Below are 22,852 nucleotides of genomic sequence, written 5' to 3' on the forward strand. Positions count from 1 at the left end.
GAGCTTTCCCTATGAGTGGTTTCCTCCCACCTCCAGTGAAGTGTGACCTCTAGGACAAGGCAGGGGTCTGAGTCATTTCTTGTGCAGAACAGAGCCTGGCACCCTGAAGGCACTCAGGGCTGCTGGTAGAAGGAATGGATGCATGGATAAGGTCTTGACAGTGACTGGGGCAGACCCTATCCCCATCTCCCTACACACACACACACACACACACACACTCACACACACACTCACGCGCGCGCGCGCACGCACACCACTGAAAGCCCGGTTTCCAGTCTGATTTGCCAAATTCCTCCCTGGAGATAAGAAACTTCCCTATGCCCCTTCAGCCAGGCCCCATGTTTGGGGGATGTACTCAGAGATCAGGAACAAAAAATCTCAGGAAGGGAAGTAGTTACTGCAAAGGACAGCACGCAGTCCCAGACCTCTTTGCTCATGCTGCCCTCTGCCTGACACACTTTTCTCCCTCTACCTGGCCAACTCCCACTGACCCTTCAATGTCTCACCTTCAGTGTCAATTTCCCCAGGAAGGCTTTGTAGCCACCTCTGCGCCAAGTACAACCATGGCAGACACACCCTGAGGTGACCCCCAATGAGTCACACCCCTGTATGATCTCCCCCTCTTGGGTGCGGGCAGAACCTGTGCCACCTTCTGGCCAATACAGGTGACAGAGGTGATGAATTGTCACTCCCCGGGTCACATTACATTACATAAGAATTCATCTTAAAGGGTACAAATGAACTTATCTACAAAACAGAGTTACAAATGTAGAAAACAAACTATGGTTGCCAGGGGTAAGGGGGGGAGGGATACATTGGGAGACTGAGATTGACATATACACTCTACTATGTATAAAATAGGTAACTAATAAGTACCTCCTGTATAGCACAGGGAACTCTACTCAGTACTCGGTAATGACCGATTTGGGGAAAGAAGCTAAAGAAAGAGTTGATATATGTGAATGTACAACTGATTCACTTTGCTGTACAGCAGAACTAACACAACATTGGAAATCAACTATATTCCAATAAAAATTAATTTAAAAAAAGAATTTGTCTTAGACTATAAGGAGAGGTTCTACTTACAGGCTTTGGAGAAGTCACCTGTGGATGGTTGTAGGACCTGAGCATCGCCTCCAGCTGACAGTCAGCAAAGAGCTGGGCCCCCGGTCAGGCAGGCCTGCAGAAGCGACATCTGGAACCAACCTAAAGGAGCTTGGCAGGACTCTTCCCCAGTCAAGCCTCCAGGTGAGAATGCAGCCCAGACAAAACACTGAGTGAGCCCTGAGCAGAGGACCCAGCTAACATGGGCTACACTCCAACCCACAGAAACTGAATTAAGAAATGTGTGTTACATGAAGCTGCTATATTTGTGGTTATTTGTTATGAAACAATAAAAAACTAAGACTGGGTCCCCTCCCCAATACATACATTCACAGCCCCCTGTACTTCTTTCTGGCATTCATCACGATTCTACTAATTTGTTCAGCATTGCTCTCTTGCCACCAGCATGAAAGCCCCACGAGAACAGAAATGGAGTGTGTTGTGTTTCAAATGACCTCACAGTTTTCTTCTAAGGCAATTGGTCAAAGGTAGACTAACCCATCAGTGGGTCGGCTGGCCCTACTGTCCTTCCCAGCCCCCTTTTCCCTGGGCATAGTCCATCAGAGACACTCAAATAGTTTTCTGCCTTCCTAACCTCCCTTATAGCCCAAGGTGGCCATGTGTTATTGTCCTGGCCAGTGAGACACAGGGGAAGTTGGAAGAAATGTTTTCAGCAGTGGTGGCCTGGAGCCAATGTGGACCAGACCATGAGAGCCAATTGCTCATTGTTTAGGAATTTTGCAAGCCAGTTGTTAAACCCAATCATTACCCAAAAATTAAATTATATAAACTTACGATGAAAATCATATTAAAAGCAAAGATAATAAATACTGAAAATTCCTTCCTTCCTAATTATTTCACTGCAGTTTACAATGATCTATGCCCCTGAGGATTTTGCATCTATCATAACTGTACGATAGAAACAGTATATGACGGTGTGTTACAGTCATCTCTTCCCATACCCGCAGCGAGCAATGTCATGTTGGTAGCTTGAAATCAGATGTGGTAGGAGAATTTATACCACAGAAATTGGTAATTGGTACAAGTCAGGACTTTCTTCCTTCCTTCCATCCCCTAGAATGCTGGTAATTGAAGATTTACCAGCACATCTTCTAGGGAAGATTTTTCTCCACCAGGAAAGGAATAGATACAGCTTTTTCTAAGCAGTAGGGATTAGTACCTTGGACACACATGTGATGTCTGGAGCTGTAGCAGCCATCTCACAATGACAAGCAACAGTCAGAATCAGAGAGATTCTGACTCTCCTACCCCCGAGCCACTGAATCAAGACCAGGAATCCTCTACCTCCAGATTCTCTATTAGGTAGGAAAAACAAAAACCTTATTGATGTAAGCCACTGTTAGTCAATTTTTGTGTTACTTACAGAATTCCTAACTGAAGTGTATAGACATTCAAGAAACGTTTGTCAAATTAATAAACTCAGCCTGATCATCCTTCCTCATCAGTGGTCATCCTGTTTGGGCTTATGTCCACTAACAAGAAACTCACCACCCATTAAACCAGTCAGGGTACAACTGCACAGCTCTGACTAGTAGAAAGTTTTTCCCTATATAAAACTGAAATTTTGGAACCTCTTGAACCTCAGAAAATAAGTCCAATCCCTCTTTGCCACCACAGCCCTTCTGATGTAAAGAGAATGTTCATTTGATGGGAAAATAAATCAAGGTTTATTGATCCGAGAGCTGGGCCAACACTCTTTGTAGAAGTTCCTGACCTAGTTTGATACTGTGAAGGGCTATGAGGTAGGGTTAGTGACCAGAGATCTCTTCCAGATTCTTCCAGTAACACATCTCTTGAGGAAGAAAGTTAATTACAAACTATTTATGTCACAAAGTAAGGTGCATTTCCATGACACCTTTGATGCAGTCTTCCTAGATTCCGGAGCCTAGAGGGAGCACGTATCATCTATGGCAACTGGGCACCTGTGGGAAATCCAAGCCCAGGTTAGGATGTGATGTGAGTTCACCAAGGCACTGAAAGCCCACAGGGCTGCCGCACTGGTCATGTATCGCTACATAACATATTACCCCAAAACCTAGAGGCTTAAAACAACTTATAAGTATTATCTCACAGTTTTAGTGGGTCAGCAATCTGGCACAGCTCAACTGGGTGCCTCTGGTTCAAGGTCTCTGACAAGGTTGCCACCAAGCTGTTAGCTGGGGCCACGGTCTGATGTGAAGGTTTGACTGGGGGACGGATCTGTTTCCAAGTCACTCATATGGCTTCTTGTAGGCCACATTCCTCACAAGATGTGAACGCTATGCAGGGCCACTCGCAACACAGCAGCTGACTTTCCCCGGAACACCTGAGATGGAAGCTACACAGGTTACCGGAAGATACCATCAACTTCACTGTGTTCAATCAGAAGCAAGTCAGAAGGTCCAGCCCACACTCAATGGGAGGGGACCACACAAGGGTGGGAATACCAGGAAGCAGGGATCATTGGGGGTCTTCTCAGAGGCTGCCTACCAAGCTGCTGAAAACTCATGATTAAAATAAAATCTTGGGACTTCCCGGGAGGTCTGGTGGTTAACACTCCATGCTTCCAGGGCAGGGTGCACAGATTCGATCCCTGGTCAGGGAACTAAGATCCCGCATGCCACGTGGTGGAAAATAAAATAAAATAATGAAATGAAATGAAATAAAATAAAATAAAGTAAAATCTTAAAAGCAGACATAGAAAACAAACACCATATTCTGGGGAATAACAATAAGACTTACAGATAACTTCTTACCCAAAATAATGGAAGTCAAAAGACAATGGGATAACAGTCTCATAACGTTGAAAGAAAAAACAAAACTGTTAATCTGTCTCCTCCAAAAGCTACAACCACTTACATGCACTGTTTTCTGTCTCCTTCATGCACATGGCATGATGGGAAAAGAGTCACTTCCCAGCTGGTCCTAAGCATGTCATTCTCCTGCTCTGCTTGGTGCCTTTGCAAACGCTGGTCCAACAAGTTATTATGGTGGCTTGGTGTTTGGAGAAATAATAAGTTTGAGGGTAATAACAACCATCTCTTGAAACCCAGCTCTAACACCTGTATGACTGTGGCAAGTCTCTTAGCTTCTCTGAGCCTCAGTAGACACAACAGTCAATATGCATGATCCCCACCATGCTGGATTTTTCTGGGAATTAAATGAGATCCTATATGTAAATTGCCTGGCACCTAGTAGGCACCTTATAGATGTAAGTTCCTTTCCAGCTGAAGCTCTGACCTGGCAAACTCCTACTCATTCTTCAAGACCCAGCTAAGTGTCATTGCCTCTGTGAAGCTGCCTCCACTCCCCAGGAAGGCCTCCTTGCCTCTACCATGATCTCACTGCTGCTTGAACAACCTGCCCTATATTATTCCTTTTAACACCCTGCACCGTCATGGTCTGTTTCCAGGTCTGTCTCTCCCATGTAACAGCAAGCTCTTCCAGGGCAGGGTGTGTTTGATTCATACTTGTCTCCTTGGTACCCACAAGGCACCTGGCTCCATTGTACATGCTTGATGGAAATGTGTTATTTGATTGGAACAATTTAGGGTTAAAACGTGTTGTCCAGACCTTGTGCTTATGCTGAGCCTATTCCGGACACAAGCTAAGCAGTGTCTCAGCCTTCCTTTCCTCCTTCCTTCCCTGTCACTATGGAAGAAGGGACTTCCCCTCCCCCAGGACTGACCACCCTGTATAAAAAACACCCTCTCTTGTCACTCTCTCCCTTTATCCTGTTTGCTTCTTCCTTAGTATTGATCCTCTCCTGACGCGTGTATTGTCTGTCTGCTCTTCCCACCCCAGATAGAAGGTAAGCTCCAGATTTTTATCTATCCCGTTCACTGTTGTATCTGGAGATCCCGAAAGAGTGCCTGGCACACAGTAGGCACTCAATAATTGCTGAACTAGTCAGTTAGTCTCATAGGGTTGAAGAGATTCAAATCGTTTCCAGTCTGCCTGGTAGGCACGTGATTCCAGTCCATACTGGTTTCTCTTTCTCTTCTCACTTCCTCTCTCCCTCCATCACTCCCCTGCCTCTTTCCCGTTGGTATTTTTATGCTCAGGTCTCTCTCATTAAAAGAAGAACACATCCCCTACACCATCATCCATGCCAAAAGGCCCTCCCTCTGCCTCACCCTTCACCCTTCCAGCCACTGCCCCGAGCCTCTCCCCCATGCGGACTCAGATGTGTATTCCCAAGGTGCCTCCCCCGCAAGCCTCAGTCCACTCTGCCTGCTGTCCACCTCCCCCCGCCACCTCACATGACTCTCCTTGCCGAGGTCATCAACGACCTCGTTGGGAGTAAACCCAAAGATGCCCTTGGGTCCTACCGGACTGCCCTCACCTCGCCATTTGCTCTCTGAATCCTTCCCTCCGTGGACCCCCTTTCTTCCCTTGAGCTCAGTCACACCACACCCTCCTGGTCCTCTGCCCACATCTCGCTGCCCTTCCTTACCCTCCTCTGTACTCTGTTCTTCTCCATCAAACTCTGAAAGGTTCACTCTGCTTACTCGGTACCATGTCCCGGGACAGTCTCCCGCAAGCCCGTGACTCTGCTCATCCCTCGCAGACATCCGTGAGGACATTTGAGACATCACTGAGCCTCACGGCCAGCTGTCTCCTGAGCACATCCCCCTGGAGGTGGGTACCTCATGCGTGACATGCAGTAGACAGAACTGTCTTCTTCCACGCACCCCAAACCTGCTGTCCCCCCATTTCCTCGCCCCTCCACCATCTCTCCCATTGCCACGTGGGAAAGCAGGGTCCAGTCTGCACTCCTCCCGGCTCCTCATCCTCCAGCCCAGTCAGCAGGTCCTGCTGAATCTCCTTCTGGAACTCATATCCTCCACCCCAGCCTCCCTGCCACGACCTCCTCCCAGGCTGCATCTCTCCCCAGCATCACGGCAAAAGCATCTCTATCAGTCTCTCTGCCTCAAGGCCTGGCCCCTCCAACCGCTTCTCCTGGGAGCAGCCCAAGGCAAAGGAAGGGGGCGGAGATAGTGCTTTAAGAGCAAACCTCAAAAGTCCTTTCCCAGAGAAAAGCACATATATTTGTATGGGAAGCCACCTGGAAGGTTAGCTTTGATGATAAAGACCCACTGGTCATCAGTGGAGGGGCTGAGGCAGAGACACAAAGAGAGCTAACCTGCTCTGGACAAGGACGGATGGGCAGCTGCATTTGGGAGCACCCCCAGAGAAGGGGAAATAAAGACGGCAGAGGGGTGAGGGCAGCGGGCAGAGAAGAGGAAAGCGGCCGTAGCGGGAAGCTGGTTGCTGGGAAATGTCTAGTGGCAGGTACAGCCTGGGACTTTTTTTTTTAACTTTCCATTTTATATTGGAGTAGAGTTGATTAATAACGCTGTGTTAGTTTCAGGTGTACAGCAAAGTGATTCAGTTATACATACACATGTATCTATTCTTTTTCAAATGCTTTTCCCATTTAGGTTGTTAGCATAATATTAAGCAGAGTTCCCTGTGCTGTACTGTAGGTCCTTGTCGGTTATCCATTTTAAATATAGCAGTGCGTACATGTTAATCCCAAACTCCCAATCTATCCCTCCCTCCCACCCTTCCCCCCCTCGATAACCAGAAGTTCCTTCTCTTAAGTCTGTGAGTCTGTTTCTGTTTTGTAAATAAGTTCATTTGTATCATTATTTTTAGATTCTGCACGTAAGCGATATCATACAATATGTCTCTTTCTCTGCCTGACTTACTTCACTCAGTGTGACGATCTCTAGGTCCATCCATGTTGCTGCAGATGGCATTACTGCACTCTTTTTAATGGCTGAGTATTGTATATATGTACCACATCTTCTTCATCCATTCTATTGATGGGCATTTAGGTTGTTTCCATGCCTTGGCTAATGAAAACAGATGAACATTGGGGTGCATGTATCCTTTTGGACCATATTTTTCTCTGGGTATATGCCCAGGAGTGGGATTGCAGGATCGTACGGTAGCTCTATTTTTAGTTTTCTGAGGAACCTCCATACTGTTCTCCATAGTCAGCCTGCGACTTTTTAAACAGGGATGTCCAGAGGCCAGTCCCTCGCCCAGCACCTCCACTAACCCCAGGTTGCAGCGTGATGCTCATCCCTTGGCCTCTCTCCCTGTCCTTCAGTGGAAGTCTAGCCTTGTGCGAGCAGAACTGGGGCGAGAGGAGTTCTTGGTCCATAAAGCGGGGGCTGGTCCCTGTCTGCATCAGCTTGGAGTGCAGAGAAGGGGCTGGTACAGAAGGGGAGAGACCTGCTAAATCTCTCAGTATTCTCACCACATTGTCCAGAACCTTACATGCTTTTTTTACCCAGCAAGTGGATTAAGCCACTTCAACCAAAGCCACCAAGCTGTATTTTACTATTTAAAAGAGTTTAAGTCACAGGTTGGTACATACATAGATTTCTGACCAGCCAGCCTACCAGTGACAAAATAAAGGTATGGGTGCCCTTGTCCCCCAAGCCCTAAATGTATCCCCACATGGGACTGACTGGTCTCCAAGGTCCTCTACGCCACCACCATCACTCTGCTCTGGACTAGGATGAATGTGATTGATTGAATGTGAACCCACGGGTGCACGCATGCATCCATTCAATGTTCATCTTCTGGCGGCGGTAAGTTGTGCCTCTTTACACAAGAAAATGATTCACACAGAAACTTGTACCAATAAGTAGTTTTCCCCTGGGACTCTTTACCGAAAAAAATAAGCACAGAACAGGCAGCATTCAAAGTTGCTGAATTTGAGCCTTGTGCGCGGGAGGTAGGGAAGGAGGAGGGTTAGCGCTCGGTGGTCCCGGGCTGGAATCCCAGCACCTCTGCTAAGCAGCCATGTGACTGTAGATAAGTCACCTAATGTTTCTGAGCCTCAGTTTGCTCATCTGTAAAATGGGTGCTTGTTCAGCTAGATGCTAAGGTACGTAACACTTCTAGCCCCACGCCTGACATGCAATTCGTTCTCCAACACGGCAATGACAGAGGATACAGACATGGGCTTTGGTCTGAATCCGTCTGCCAGTTACTAGCTGTGTGCTCTCGGGCCATTTGTCTAACTTCTCTGAGCCTCAGCTGCCTCAGCTATAAAATGGACATACTACTACCTAGTTTACCAAGCTTCCTGTGGGCACTCCGGAAGGATCCATCGTGAGACGCGGAAAGTGTTTTCTGTAGGCTAGAGAGAGAAAGAGCTCTGTGTGTTAGTGAGTCTGGGATCAGCAGTGGGGGTGAGGCCACGGCGCAGGGCCCCTGCCCTACTGCAACAGCAGCAGTGCCCATCACCCAGGCTCCCTCCGGGGCCCTGCACGGTTATGCCACGTGGCTCTGCTCACACCTGGGAAGGCCAGAGCCCTAGGCTGGCTGTAAGAGTAGAACTTTCTTTCCCCGCCTCCGGCAGGGGCGGCCTGATGGAAGACAGGTGTCCCCAGAAGTAACCCCAGAAACCAGAACTCTGTACAAACGGTTTAAGCACGGAGGAGGGAAGGGCCGGGGAAGGTAAGGAAGGTGCCAAGGGAGGCGTGTCCAGGAGCAGGTGGCCGCCGTGGGCAGCGGGAACTCAAGCCCAGTGTGGACAACCTCGGAGATGTCCCACCCATGGGGGAGGGTCTGGGGAGCCTCACTGGTTAAGGCTGCCCCGGAGGTGGGTTAACTCCCTGGGGCTCCAGGCCTGCCCCTCACGTAGGCTGAGCAGAGCCCAAGGCCAGAGGTGCAGATGGTCTCATAGGAGCCTCCAGATGCACGGATCCTGCTGGCCCCAGGCCTCCAGGCAGGCCCGGCAGCGTCTCCCTGGCAGGGTGTACAGGTCATTATGAGCCGAGGTAGAAAGTGTCCCAGGCACAGCCAGGCTACCCCAGATATACTGTGCAGCTCCTGGAGGCTCCAGGCAGCTTCCGGTCCTAAGCCTTTGTTGTGCTGTGTCCTCGGCCTAGAATGCCTCTTGCACCCGTTCTCACTCCGGCCTTCACTGGCCAACTCCTGCTCACCCCTCTGAACTCAGCTGTAGTGGGGCTGGGTGTAGGAAGCCTTCCCAGATGCCCGCCCCGCTCCCAGTTAGGGTCCTTCCCATGCCCCCACCCTCCATCACAGCACTTCTACCTGTGCTGCTGTTGCCTGTTCCTGTGACCCTTGTACCAGTCAGTCAGGCTGCATAACAAAATACCCAGACAGGGACTTAAACAACATTATTTTATTTCTCATCATTCTGGAATATGGGAAGTCCGAGATCACGATGCTGGCAGATTCAATTCCCAGAGAGAGTTCTCTTTCTGGCTTGTAGATGGCTACCTTCTCCTGTGTCCTCCCATGGCCTTTTTCTAGGGCCTGTGCAAGAAAACTTCTTATAAGGCACGGACCCTATTGGATTAGGGCCCCACACTTATGACCTCATTTAACCTTAATTACCACCTTATATGCCCGTCTCCAAATACAGTCACACTGGGGGTTAGGGTTTCAACATATTAATTTGGGTGTGTGTGTGTGTGAGACACAATTTAGTCCATAGCACATCTCTTCCATGGGTTTGTGATCAGTTCTTGAGGTCAGGGACAGTATCTTCTTCATCTCTGCTTTGTCACACCCAACTCAGTAATAGTTGTTCATAAACAGGGTTATCTGAATGGAAGGAAGGGTGGTAACAGTTTGGGGAGAGGGGTCGTATCCTGGAAGTCTTTGCAGAGAGGATGACATCTCAGCTGGGTATTGAAGGATGAATAGGAGTTTGCTAGACAGGGCAAAGCAAAGAGCCCTTGCTAAGGGCGCCATGTTTGGGAGGGAGGTGAGAAGATGATGCTCAAGAAATAAGGCTGCCAGAATGGAGGAGTAAAAGAGTCTGGAGAGGGAATCAGTGGCCAGATGGTGCCCATGAAGGAGTCGGAGGACAGGCCACGGAGGTCCCTGTGGTGAGGTGTCCAGGCAGGAGATAGCACAGTCAAGCCTGCACTACAGACCAATTGCTGTGGGCCTCTGAGCACAGGGTGGACTGGAGGAATGACAAGGCACGTAAGTATTAGGACAGAGAGATTCGGGGTGTTGGAGGCGGGAAGCACGGGCAGGATGTGGCGCCTGCTCTGTGGAGCGCTCAGAAATGATGTGCAGCTGAGGAGGGTTCACAGCGCTCACGCTGCAGACAGGAGAAAAGGAAGCCTCTATTATTCATGAAACCTGGCTCAGTAATAGCCTGTCAGCCTCTGGCGGTCACCAGGGAGGCACTGATCTCCTTTCTCATTTAATTTGTCAGAAGTGCTCTCACACTGGGGGACGTGCCCTCTCAGCCCGTGGGCTGGGAACTGGGCCAGATCCTGGCTCGCGTAGCACAGGTGGATGACTTACTCAATACCAGGGTTTCTTCCACTCTTGAAGGTGGGGAAGGTGGAGGCTGGGGAGGGGGAGACAAGGGGCCAGGGGAACTGGCTTCTGGAATGATCCAACTTTCACCTGTTTAGTAGACAGCTTTCCCTCTGCAGCGGCAGCCTGGGAACTAAGAAAGACAATGGCAAGGGGTGGAGGTGATGTAGGGGAGGGGAGCCTGGAAAGGAGCAGAAGGAAGGTGGGGGCGATGGCCTTGGAGGAGGCGGGGAGAGGCAGGGGCAGTGGCAGTGGGAGGGGCAGCTGGGGCTCAGCCAGAAGGAGCCCACCCTCCACCTCCCGAAGACTGAGCAGCAGGGCACGCTCAGTGCCCTCGGGGCCGGGGCCGGCGGGCTGTCTAGGGATCGAGAGTGTCCCTGACTGTCCACAAAGACCGAGGCTTCTCTGGATGGTGAGATGGAGTAGCTGCGGGCCTGGTCTGAGGGCGACCTGCGCCCAAGCTCTGCACAGGGATCTTGGGTCAGGCACCCGGGAGACAACACCCCTTATCCAAATGCAGAGGGCGGGCTTTAGATCTTTTATCTGACATTCCCCGTGCCTCAGTTTCCTCATCTGCAAAGTGGGGATTACAGAAGGGTCCGCCTCATAGTATTATTGTGAGGACCTCAGGTGCTCAGAACAGGGCGGGACAGACAGTGCGATCTGTAAAGGGACTTCTTCACCTCCCGCAGGAGCTGTGCCCAAGCCGGGTCCCAGGCCGGGGTCCTGGGGATGGGCCTGGAGGCCCTTCTCCCTCTGCTTCCCCGGGAAGGCGGGCTCACAGGCGGGCCCCCTCCTGGTGGTGCTGGCCGGTGAGGGTGCTTCTGCCAACCCCTGTGCCACCAGCTGTCAGCCGGTGGGGCCTTAGGTCCAGGTGCGGGTCGGGTAGGTCGTGGACCATTCTTGCAGACTTTTCTGAGCTAAAACACACGAAGCAACGTCTTCCAACTCAGCTGTTCCAGAAGCTCTGCATTGGCGCTTCAGACTCTGGTGCGTTAAGGAAACTGATACAGTCCCTGGTTCCTCATCCGTCTCCTGTTGGTTCTCACCCGGCTCAGGACTTAGAGCAGGGGTGGGTGGGCTTATGGCCAGCCCCAAGCCACCCCCAGGGCCACTCACGATGTCCTTCATGCTTGTGACGGGCCACTCCAGCTCCAGCTCCTTCCTGCTTCCCCCTCCTGCTCTCCTGACCGACTTCTCTCTGCGCCCTCTCTTTACCGCGTGGCCCCTGCTGGCTTACGCTGTGGCTGGGTGTCCCCTGCTTCTGTCCACCCCCCGGTTGACTCATGCATCTCACAGTCTGGCTCCCTGAGAGAGTGCTGACTGGGTAGACCATCTCCACGCAGAATGGAGCCTCTCGGGCTGGGCCTGGGGAAGAAATGTCACACAGGGTGACCAGGGAGTCTGCTCTGCAGGGGGCTCAGGGGCCATTCTTGGTCTGGTTACCTGTGCTGGGGGAAGCAGGTCGTGGGCAGGACATGGTGATTTGTGGGTAAAGCGCATTAAGGAGGGGCCACGGAACATGGCAAAGCCTCGGAGGGACTGGGGTCCATGTGGTGCTGGTGGGCAGCTGGGTACTGATGAGTGAGGGCAGCTCACCTGCAGAGGATGGTGACCGGGGCAGCTGGGGGCCTCCTGACACGGAAGGCACGGGGGGTTGAACATGGAGACAAGAAGGCCTCGGGGAGCCTGGGCTGTAGAGCTGGGAGTGCCCACCCATAGAGCGGGTCCTCTCCCCTTCTCAACACAAGGTGCCATGCTTCCCAGATGCCTCTGCAGCTGCGTGGAGCCACGGGACTAACTCTGAACAATGGGCCTGACTGGTGGCGACACGTGTCACTTCTGAGCCAAACCCTAGGATAGGCTGTGTGGTCCGCCAGCCTCTCTTCGTCCTCACGTTCAAAGCAGTGAATTCTGAAGCACTGGGTTGAGATTCCAGTGCCTTAGGAGGCACAGCTACCCTGGGGAGAAGGGTCCAGGAAGGAGGCCTGTAGACATCTCCCAGCCCCATGAGTCTCGGCGCTCCTGACACAGGCCCAGGCTGGGGCCCATTCGGGAATGTTGGTGCCATTAGCAGACTCCAAGGCTGGCGTGGAGAACGGGGCCGGACTTGGCTTGGGACTTTGGGGTGGGCAGCCCCTTAGAACCCGAGACAGCTGGGGCTCAGGTGGGGATGTAAGCTCTGGGGGGCACGGGCTGGCTGTGCATACCTCCAGCACCCGGGACAGTGCCAGGCGCAGACGGGGTCTCAGCAAACGTACTCTAAACGACCCTACACACCAGGCACCGAACGGACACTCCACTAGCCAGAATGACAGGTCCCGAGCCTCCTGCAGCAGCCGGTCTTCCCGCTCAGGACACTGGAAGTGTCTAATCTTCCAGGTCCGCACTGTCTAATCGACAGCTGCGAGTCACGCGTGGCTACTTAAACTGACCTTTAAACTAATGAAAACTTAAAACTTAATTCCCTAGTCACACCTGTCACGTTTCAAATGCTAGTGGCTGTCATACTGGGCAGTGTGGGTACAGAACGCTTTGCAGAAAGTTCTATTGGGCTGCGCTGCTCTAGGAGCACCGACACCAGGAGGAACTCTGGGCTCGAGCACCGACACCAGGAGGAACTCTGGGCTCGAGCACCGACACCAGGAGGAACTCTGGGCTCGAGCACCGACACCAGGAGGAACTCTGGGCTCGAGCACCGATACCAGGAGGAACTCTGGCTCCAGTCCTGTTACCAAATAGTCCAATGACGGGCCACAGAGCACTGTTATAAGACCGCCAGCCCTCTTGCAGGGAAATCATCAGTAAACAGATAAGAAGAATGTGCTGGGGAACTATATTCAATATCCTGTGATAAACCATAATGGAAAAGAATACGAAAAAGAAGGTACATATGGGTATAACTGAATCACTTTGCTGCACAGCAGAAATGAACACCACATTGTAAATCAACTACACTTCAATAAAATAAACTTAAAAATTAAAAAAAAATTAAAAGAAGAGAGAAAATGCAAGATGTCTCCAAGTCAAAGTGAAACTGTGATTTGGGAAAAAAAGAAAAAAAAAGAAGAATGTGCTGACACAGGGGCGGGCATTGGTGGGGAAATTCCTAGAGTCAGCAGAGGGGCCTGTCTGAGGTGGGAACTTCAGAGCCAAACCAAGAGGGGTGAGAGGGGCCCTGCCTAGAGAAGAAGCACGCCCGCGACTCCAGGAGGGAGGAGAGTGTGTGCAAAAGCTGAGGGCTTGTGCCGAAGGAAGGCAGCGCGGCTGTGACGTATGGACAGAGGCCAATCCCGTGTGGAGCAGGGAGAGGGGAGAGCGGGGGGTCATAGAAGGTGCTGCTGGAGGCTTGACACGATCCACCTGATGGTTGCAAAGCATCACTCTGGTTGTCTGTGAAAAATGACAGGTCCGGAGGTGAGAGTGGGGACAGAAGGCTGATGGGGAAGCTGGGTTCACCCAGGTGAGAGGTGAGGGTGGAGGGAGTATGGTCAGGGTGACCACATGTCCAGTTTGCCTGGGACAGGCCAGGTGTATGCTGTGTCCCTGGGTCATTGGGCCACGTTCCACTCTCAGGATGTTTTCTGATCTGGATAATTCCGTGACAGTGTCTGCTGAGACGGAGAGATACAGAGAGATGCTTCAGGGTGGAACCAGGACCTCTGACAGGCCATCCTTGGGGGCAAAGGAATGTGCTGGTTTCTGACTTGTAAACCTGGGTATACGAAAATGAGGCAGATTGCGTACACGTGGACAGGCTTCTGGGTCTTTATGAGAGTCATTAATGTCATTGGAATAAGATTAGAAACTGCTGTGGATTAAATGTGTCCCCCCCCAAATCCATATGCTGAAGCCCTAATCCCTAGTGTGACGGATTAGGAGGGGGCCTTTGGAAGGTGATTAGGTTGTGAGGGTGGGCCCCTCACAATGGGATTAGTGCCCTTTGAGAAGCTGAGCGAGATGAGAGGAGAGATGATCTCTCTCTGCCCTGTGAAGACACAGCTCACACCTCTGTAAGCAGGAAGCAGGCTCTCACCAGAACCCGATCATGCCAGCACCTTGATCTCGGACTTCAGACTCCAGAACCAAGAGAAAGAAATCTTTGTTGTTTAAGCCCCCAGTCTATGGTTTTTGTTACAGCGGCCTGAGCAAACAAAGGTAGAGATTATAAAGCATTTCATCCCAGGATGACATCTGCCGACCTGCTGGGCCCTCCCTGGAGGGAGCCCGGCCTTCATTCTCTTCCTTTCCTTAGCCACGTGCTCCAGCCATAACCAGCAACCCAAGTTTCCGTAACCGGGGAAGCCGCCTCTGGCTCAGGGTCCACTCCTGCTGTTCCCTCTGCCTGGAACACCCTTCCTTTCCTTGGCCTCTGGGAACACCTCCTCACCTGTCAAGAATTAGTTTGGCAACACCTTCTCAGAAAGCCCGGCCCCCTGACCTCTGGGATGTATATGGGGCCTCCTCTGGACCTTCCCCAAAGGGTCAGTCTTGTTGTCATTGTCTGTTTGCCGGTCTGTCTCCCCAGCCTGACTGGGGACAGGCATAAGCATCCCTCCCGTCAGCACCTGGTGCCTAGCTGAGGGGCTCTAGAGCAAGCAGAGGGCCCCACCCTTAGGGCCTGCCCCTGAGAGCGCTGCCCCGGGGCGTTCCCGATGCCAACCCTGGGGCCGTCCCGCCCGGCTCTGTGCAGGCTTCCGGGGTGACCACTCTCGGCAGACACTCTCCCCAGCGACTGTCAGCAGAAGGGGGTCCATGCCTAGAAACGACGCACCTTTAGAAGAAGCGGCTTTTCACTTTCACAAGTTATAATACATCATCCTTTATTTTTCCAGGCTCCCCTAGTCCGACATGACGTTCACTAGTGAGAAACCGGGGGTTTCCAGTGGCCAGGGCTCAGATCGCAGAGTGGAGGGACGCGTACCAGGTGCTGCGAACTCCGCTCCCTGGCCAAGCTGGGCTGGTGAGAAGCCGGGCGCGCAGAGGGACTGGCGTGTTACGGGGCCAAAAGGAAGCTGAGTGACGGTGACTCACGGATGGGAACCTCGAGGACACACAGAAAGATGCAGCTTCACAGAGACGGGGAGGGGGACAGACTCCGGGGACGCTTCTGCAGTGTTTCACAGGCCTCTCGACGCACTGACAAACACTCCGCGTCAGGCGCCACGCTCTAGCCCACACCGAATCACGAGCAGGACGCCTTCCCGCGGGGGACCCGCCGGCCTCCTGCCGTGGATGCCCTGCTGACTTTGTGATCCAGGTGCCACCTCCCATCCCGTCTCCCCGAGGGTCTGGCTGTCGGTCTCAGGACCGGGCACGAGCATCCCTCCCTGGGGGTGTCTGTGTTTTATAGGGGAGAAGGGGGGAAGAGGGGACACCCCTGGCCATGTCACCAAGAGGGCATGGAAATCCTTCATTCTGGGGCACTGGCCGTCAGGGGAGGATGTCTTCTCTCCAAGACTTGGAAAATGACAGCGAGAAAAACAGTGGTGGCTGTACTTTACGTGTACTTACACACAGCATTATGGGGGGGCGGGGAGTGGGTCTGCCTTTCGGGGTACCTGTATGACAGGTCAAAAAGCAAAAAAGCACAAAGAAAACAGACAAGGAGTCCTGTGTGTTAGGAACACACCCCAAACCCGAAACCACGCAGATGCGAACAGTGGAGAATCAGGCTGGAGGTGCTCCCCTGCGGTGGGACCATAGAATTAAACTCTTTATATATGGCGTCTTTAAGTAGGCTCTACTTTTTAATAAAATAAAAACTTTTGTGTTACTCTAAAGATATCATTTAGGCATCTAAGGGATGATCTGGAAGAAAAATGCAGTGCACGGGGGGCCCTGGCAGAAGGTGCCTGTCTAGACTGAAGTTCCTCCCTAAACAGCGATTCATCACAAAGGCCATAAAAACCGAGCCCCATGCTTCTTGCAGCCCTGGGTGGCACTCCCCCTGCCTCGGGGGTGGGGGGCCCGTGTGCCAGGCCGTGCCTCCTGAGGCTGAGCGGGTGAGGGGGGCCACGCCGTGCGCCCACCCACCCATGACCCTGTCATCGACAGACCTCCTCAAATCTCTGGTCCCATCGCCTCTGTCCTACCAGCGTGGGGTGGGCACTGCCCGGAGGCCTGGGGGCTGGGCTGCCCTTGTCTGTTCCCCCATCTCCGGGGCAGTGACCTTGCAGCATCTCCGTGATGGCAAGCAACAGCGGGGAAGGAGTAGTGCAAAGCCAGGCGTCTGGGCCCTAAACTACGGGCGGGAGCGCTGCTGGCAGAAACGGGGGTGGGGGGGGGCTGCACCTGCTCTGGGACCTCCTCCCGCCCCCAGGCCCCAGCCCGGCCCTTCCAGGCGCCCACCGTCCACCGTGGACATAGAGAAGCCGAAGCCAAGTGCAAGAGGAGGGGTCTGGTGGCTCCCGCAGGCATGCCCGTGGTCAGGGCCTCGGCGCGTCAAAACAGCAGGGCTTTCTTCTTGAGGTCGTTCCTCTTCCAGAGGGCCAGGCGGTCAAACTCTTCCATGCTCATCCCAAACACTTCCTGGAACTCCTCGGGCGACAAGTGTCTCTTCAGATAAAAAGGAAAACCCAGAGGGGAGCAGTCAGCAACTTCGGCCCCTGAGACGGGATCTGCAGCAAGGATGGGGTGGTCCCCTCAGCGCACCCGGGGCCCTCGGGCTTCCCACCTTCCCTCTGTATCCCCATCTCTCTGCTTTGCAGTGGACAGAACCAAGCCCAGAGGAAAGAGATCCGGTTAGGGCCCCAGGCTGGTGACCAGCTGCAGAAGTGGGGCCAGAGCCCTGCCTCCTGACACCTACAGACACGTGTCCCACTGCAGACGACGTGTGAAAGCACACGCGGGAGAGGACTTCCTCCTGCCGGGAAATGGCTGAGATTTCAGGAGATTTGCGTACGTGGGTACATTCATGATCTCATTTAATTTTCACGGCCGCCGTTTGAGAGCCGGAAGCGAGTGGTTTATTTCGCCCCCATTTCACAGATGAGGACGCTGAGGTATGGAAGGTGAGCAAAGGAGCCTCAGTTCAAATCCTCCCTCTTCCCCTCCTCTGCTGTGTGACCGTGAGTGAGTTTTTTGTCTCTCTGAGCCCGATCCTGGGGGCACAATGGAGAGGCTGAACGGCACGGTGTCAAGGGCACCTGCGCCAGCCAGCCTCTGGAGCCTCAGTCTACTCACCTGTAAATGGGGTCACCCTGGCAACCCCCCCAGAGCTGTGTGGGTGAGTGGGTCAGTGCAGGTCAGCTCTCAGGGCTGAGCCCGGCCACGGGCAGGGCCAGTGTGTGTTGGGCACGTTTGTTATGATCCGAGATAGAGCCACCTCTGTGGAGCTTGCCCTGACTGCCACCCGAACTCTAGACTGTTCCTTGCAGGTCTCTGCTCCCATCAACCCCACATCTGTCTTCCTCAGCAGGCTCTGAGTAACTCCTTGTCCTCCGAGACCCGGCTCAGGTGGGCACGGCACCATCTCCCGGGGGGGCTTCCCAGGGGGAGTGAGGCTGTCCCCCTCCTGCCTGGGAGGGCTGAGGGGAAGACGGAAAGGAGGTGGGGGACAGTCTGCAACAGGAGGGGGGGGTCAGGTTCTGGCCCCAGAGGACCCGGTTCAGATGCCCCTCTGGCCCCCATTTGAGAAGTGCGGATTCCGCGTGGCTGTGTGGAAACCAGTATGGCTGTTCTTCCACGTACTTAGCAGGATCACCGTGCGACCCAGCAGATCCACTCCCAAGCAGCTCCCAGATGACCCAAACCAGGGACTCGCGTGGACACCCGCACACCCACGTTCACAGCGGCATCATTGACAAGGGCCAAGAGCGGAAACAACCCAACTGCCCATCGAAGGACAAACGGATAAACAAAACGAGCTCCATTCAGACTCGGGAACGTGGTTCGTCCATAAAAAGTCGTGAAGCTCTGACGTTCGCTAAGACACGGACACGGCCGTGAGGCTGACCCCATTTATACGAAACATCCAGGATGGGCAGACCCACGGGGACCAAAACCAGAGTAGTCACTGCCGGGGTCTTGGGGAGGGAAAGGACCGGAGAATAGCTGGTCAGTGGTACGGGGTTTCCTGCTGGGCTGATCAAAGTGTTCTGGAATTGGATAGAGGTAGTGGAGGTCGTACAACCTTGAGAATGTATTAAACGCCACTCATACACTTTAAAATGGTTAAAATTGTGACTTTTATAATTTAAAAAACCCAATTCTTGCCCCTCAAAGAGTGGTTTCCTTAAATTTAAAACAAAACACCTCATACTCAAGGTTACTGTGATGATCGAGAGAAAACGGTGTGAAGACACATGGCTAACTACGGAAAGCAGAAACATCAGAGTCACTGCCACTTGTGTCCTGCATAAAAATCACCGAATATGTGTGGCACGCGCTGGGTTTTGGAGCCCAGTTGCTGGCAGGATATGGGGGAGGGAACCCAGGGGACCCATTTTTGCTGAGTCACGAAAGGCCCTCCTAACTGAATCTGGGCCTGGGGTCCTCAGAGGGCGCACACACTCTCTCTCTCTCTCACACACACACACACACACACACACACACACAGACATAGACATATATAGACACAGACAGACACGCACGGAGACACACACACAGACATATACAAACACATAGATACACACAGACATACTAGACACACTCACACAGAGACACACAGACACACATGCACACACAAGACAGACACACACAGAGACATATACAGACATGCAGACACACACAGACATACACAGACACATAGATACACACAGACATACTAGACACACACTCACACAGAGACACAGACATACACAGATACACACAGACACACGCACACCATCAAGCTAGTCTCTGCCAGGGAAGGGCCGTGAGCTGCCTGCTGCCGTCTCGCACCTGCGACCAGGAAGAAGGTTCGGGCATATGCCAGAAACGAGCCACCTGCGTGGCGCTGACACTGGGGCTTCCTGCCGATCTGGGGAAGCCACAACCCAGCCCACGGGGACTCAGAACTGTCACTTCAGACAGCAGCGCCCACTTCCAGGTACCGCGTCACAACCTTCCCAAGTACTGTGGGTCGACCAAGACGCCCAACGGGAAGGAAAAAAGGAAAATCGCGTCTCCTGTTACTGGCTGGGTGTTGAGCGGGAGCCTGACACGGGCCGGGGTCCTGAGGCCCCGGGGGGCGTGGCTGTGGGTGGTTAATGGGAGCGTGGCGGGGCAGAGGAAGATCAGAGGCCTGAGCGAGATGCTGGTCTCCAGGGCCTGGCCCTGGGGAGGTGGAAGCCAGGGGAAGGGGCCCAGAGGGGACGGCGCACAGGGATCCCAGGGAGGCATGGACCGGGCTGGCAGGGTGATGCCCAGCGCCCCTGCAGCCTGTGATCTCCTGCTTTAGGGCCCCCGGGTGTCTCCGGGGTTGGGTCTCCCAGGCGGTGACACACAGAGGGGAGGAGAGGGGAGAGCGGCGACACAGGTCACCGCGCTCTAAGCTGGGAAGGGGAGAGCGGCGCGGTGAGGGTGACCCTGTGCTCACCGGCCAGGAGCCTCCCGCTAGCAGCAGGGGGACCACGGCAGGGCCTGCGGGGGGTGGCAAGGGGGCCCAAGGAGTCACTTCCCCCGGCACCCCCCGCAGGTCCCATGCAGCCCGTCCTCCAGCCTCCAGACCAAGATGCCCTGAGAACTGAGTCCGAAAAGCTGAACAGGAACCTGGGTTCTACGGGCAAGGGGACACCCGACCTCGGGGACCTGTGAACTGGGGACATGTGGTGGGTGAGCGGGCAGGAGGACAGGCAAAGGAGAGGACCCTCTGGGGCTGGCGCTCCCAACCCTGCTCCCTCCGCCTGGCCCCCACCTGGCCACAGGAGCGCACCCCATTGCCGGGGAGGCAGCCGGAGGCAGGAGGGAGGGAGGGGTGCTGCACGGTGTCCCAGCTGGGTTCCCAAGCCCGCAGGCCTGTCACAATGACCCTGGGTGCTTGACACATCTGAGAGTGCCTGAACCCTCCCCTCTGCCCCCCCAAAACCTCCCAAGGCAGCCTTAGGGGCCCAGGAGCCCACGTGTGTCACATGCCTCCCAGAGCAGCTGATGGCAGCTGGGTTTGGGGACTCAGGCTAAGGGCAAGTCCTGGGGGCTGGCAGGGGCCCCCGGGCTCTGGTCCTGTTTCTGTAGGCTGCCTGAGGGCTCTGGAGGGCGGGAGAGGGTCACATGGGGAAGGCCTGGCGGAGGGATCTGTTCAGCCATCCCAGCTCCAGCTGTGTGGTCTCTAGTATCTCACCACACCTGGCTGATCCCACAGCCTCCCAGGGAAGAAGGGGCTAAGGGCCCCCGCTCCTGGCAGCTGGGAACTTGGTAATGTCCGTCAAGGCAGCGTCAGGGCCCCCCATCCAGGGCTCTTCTTGCCCGCCCGAGTGCCTGCCGCAGCAGGAGGAACGTGGCAGAGCACGGCTGACCCCAGAGGCCAGAGCCGGCTTTCTGACCCTGGCCCAACTCCCCCGGCCGCTGGCTCCGGAAGGCTTCCCTGCCCCGCCAGGCACGGCACGGCCGAATTCCCTCCTGAGCCGGCAGGAAGGCAGCCCAGGGCGTGGTGCCTGGGCCGAGGGACGTCCCGGGATGGCCTCGCTTCTGGGGTGCACTGGGGAGAGCCCCTGGGGAGGAGGCCGTTTTTGCAGCATGGTAGGGGTCCCACACGCTTTGCCAGGGGTCCGCCTATGTGTCACCCTCCAGGGCAGCATCGTGCAAAGACCTCGGGCTCAGGAGCCAGACACACAGGAATCCGGTCCTGGCTCCAGGCCTGTCCAGCTGTGCTGAGCGACACGACCTCAGTTGTGATGTTCGTAAAGTCGGAACCATCCTGTCTGTGCCTTAGCCCACTCTCCCTCTGCCTGGAATGCCTCCTCCTCTGCCCACGCAACCCCTACTCACTCCCCAGACCTGGGCTTGGGTGTCAGCTCCTCCAGGAAGTCTCTCCTGACTGCACCCGTCACCCCAGGCTCCCAGACCCGCAAGCCTCCTTTCCGTGGTGTAAATACACGGCCAGTTTCGAGCTTCCAACGTGACGCCACTGAATGCAGAGCTGGAAAGAGATGCCCGGGGGCACAGTCACAGATTATTCCTCCCGCGCACAGATGCAAGAGCGGTTAAGTAACCTTGAGAGCACAGATGGTAGTAAATGTGGCTGAGAGATTAGGGAGGAGGGAGTGTTGGGTATTTATCACCTTTGCTTTAAATGTAATTTTCATAATCCTAAGTTTACATCATTTGTTTTTCAGTAATGGCTGGTTTAACAACCAGCGTGGGCAGTTCCTGAAAATATAACAACACGAGCGGCTCTAGCAGCCCCTGATCTCTGAGCGAGCCGGATGCACTAGGGGTCCCTCCGTAACGAGCACCCCCGGGCAGGGAGAGGGCCTGTGTGCCCGGGACCCTGCATGGGGCGCTCCTGGGTGGTAGGGTGAGCGGAGAGAAGGGAGGGGAAGGGCTGGTCCTATGCAGGTGCTCTGCTCTCTCCTCATTCAGGTGCCGGGACGCAGAAATAAACCAGACCAGGTGCGCCCACCCCACAGAGATCGCACACCTGCCGGGCAGGTGGGTCAGAGCACAATTAAGTCCATTCGAGGGCCTGGGACCTGGAGGCCTTGAAGCCTTGTGAAGCACTGATGACATGCCACCAGCATCTTACAGCCAGAGGTAGTTTTCTGAGGGACATGATCTGACTTAAGCCTGTAACCTGGCTCCATCGCCAAGGGCTCCCTGAATACAGGAATCAGTAATGGCCACTAACCTCTGCTCGCAGCAAGGGCTCCTCAAGGGACGGCAGCCGGGAACCCAGGGCACACACGGCTCTGTGACAGATGCACACGTGCACTCACACCCAGGGAGGCAACGAGTGTGGGAGCTGGTGGTGCTCAGAGGACATGGACCGGGCCACAGACGGGGACGTCTCCCGTGTCACCCAGCCTGCAAGTGGCACATTAGAACTCGGACCTTCTGGCCGGGGGGCCAGGGCTCTTTCTGAGAAGCTGTCACCTGCCGTTCCTTGAGACCGCCGTGCCGTTCAGACCAGCAGGTCCACGCAGCTGGGGGGCTACCCCTCCCCTTGGCAGACGGGCCCACCGAGGCCTGTGCACCTGGAAGCCGGGCCATGCATGCTGTCCCTCTGGGGCAGAAAGCCCCACTATTTCTGGGTCACGGGCCCCCCGAAACGATGGCGCAGTGGCCCATTTTGGTAGAATCACGCACACTCATACACGCAGCGTCCGGGCGCAGGAGGCCTACTCGGGGATCCCAGTTCGGACCCTGAACCCCGCCATCCTCCTGCACTGATGCAGGGCCACTGGCCAGGCTTGGGAAGGGACTTCATGACAGCTGCTGCCATCGCCACCTGCCCTGGGATTCTAGTTTTCATTTTACGACCTCAGGAAACCCAGGCTCC

General features: G+C 54.3%; 1 protein-coding gene across 1 annotated transcript in view; it reads right to left on the reverse strand.

The window, feature by feature from the left end:
- Positions 1 to 15,240: 15,240 nt before the first annotated feature.
- Positions 15,241 to 22,852, reverse strand: part of ABLIM2 (actin binding LIM protein family member 2) — a 129,206-nt gene continuing 121,594 nt past the window's right edge. The window contains exon 22 of the mRNA XM_082653968.1: positions 15,241 to 16,992. Coding sequence (XP_082510094.1) covers positions 16,879 to 16,992 — 114 coding nt within the window. The 3' untranslated portion in view covers positions 15,241 to 16,878. The remainder of the gene's footprint in view (positions 16,993 to 22,852) is intronic.

This window comes from Grampus griseus (genome assembly GCF_964374135.1).
Source record: "Grampus griseus genome assembly, chromosome: 4".
Lineage (NCBI taxonomy): Eukaryota > Metazoa > Chordata > Mammalia > Artiodactyla > Delphinidae > Grampus > Grampus griseus.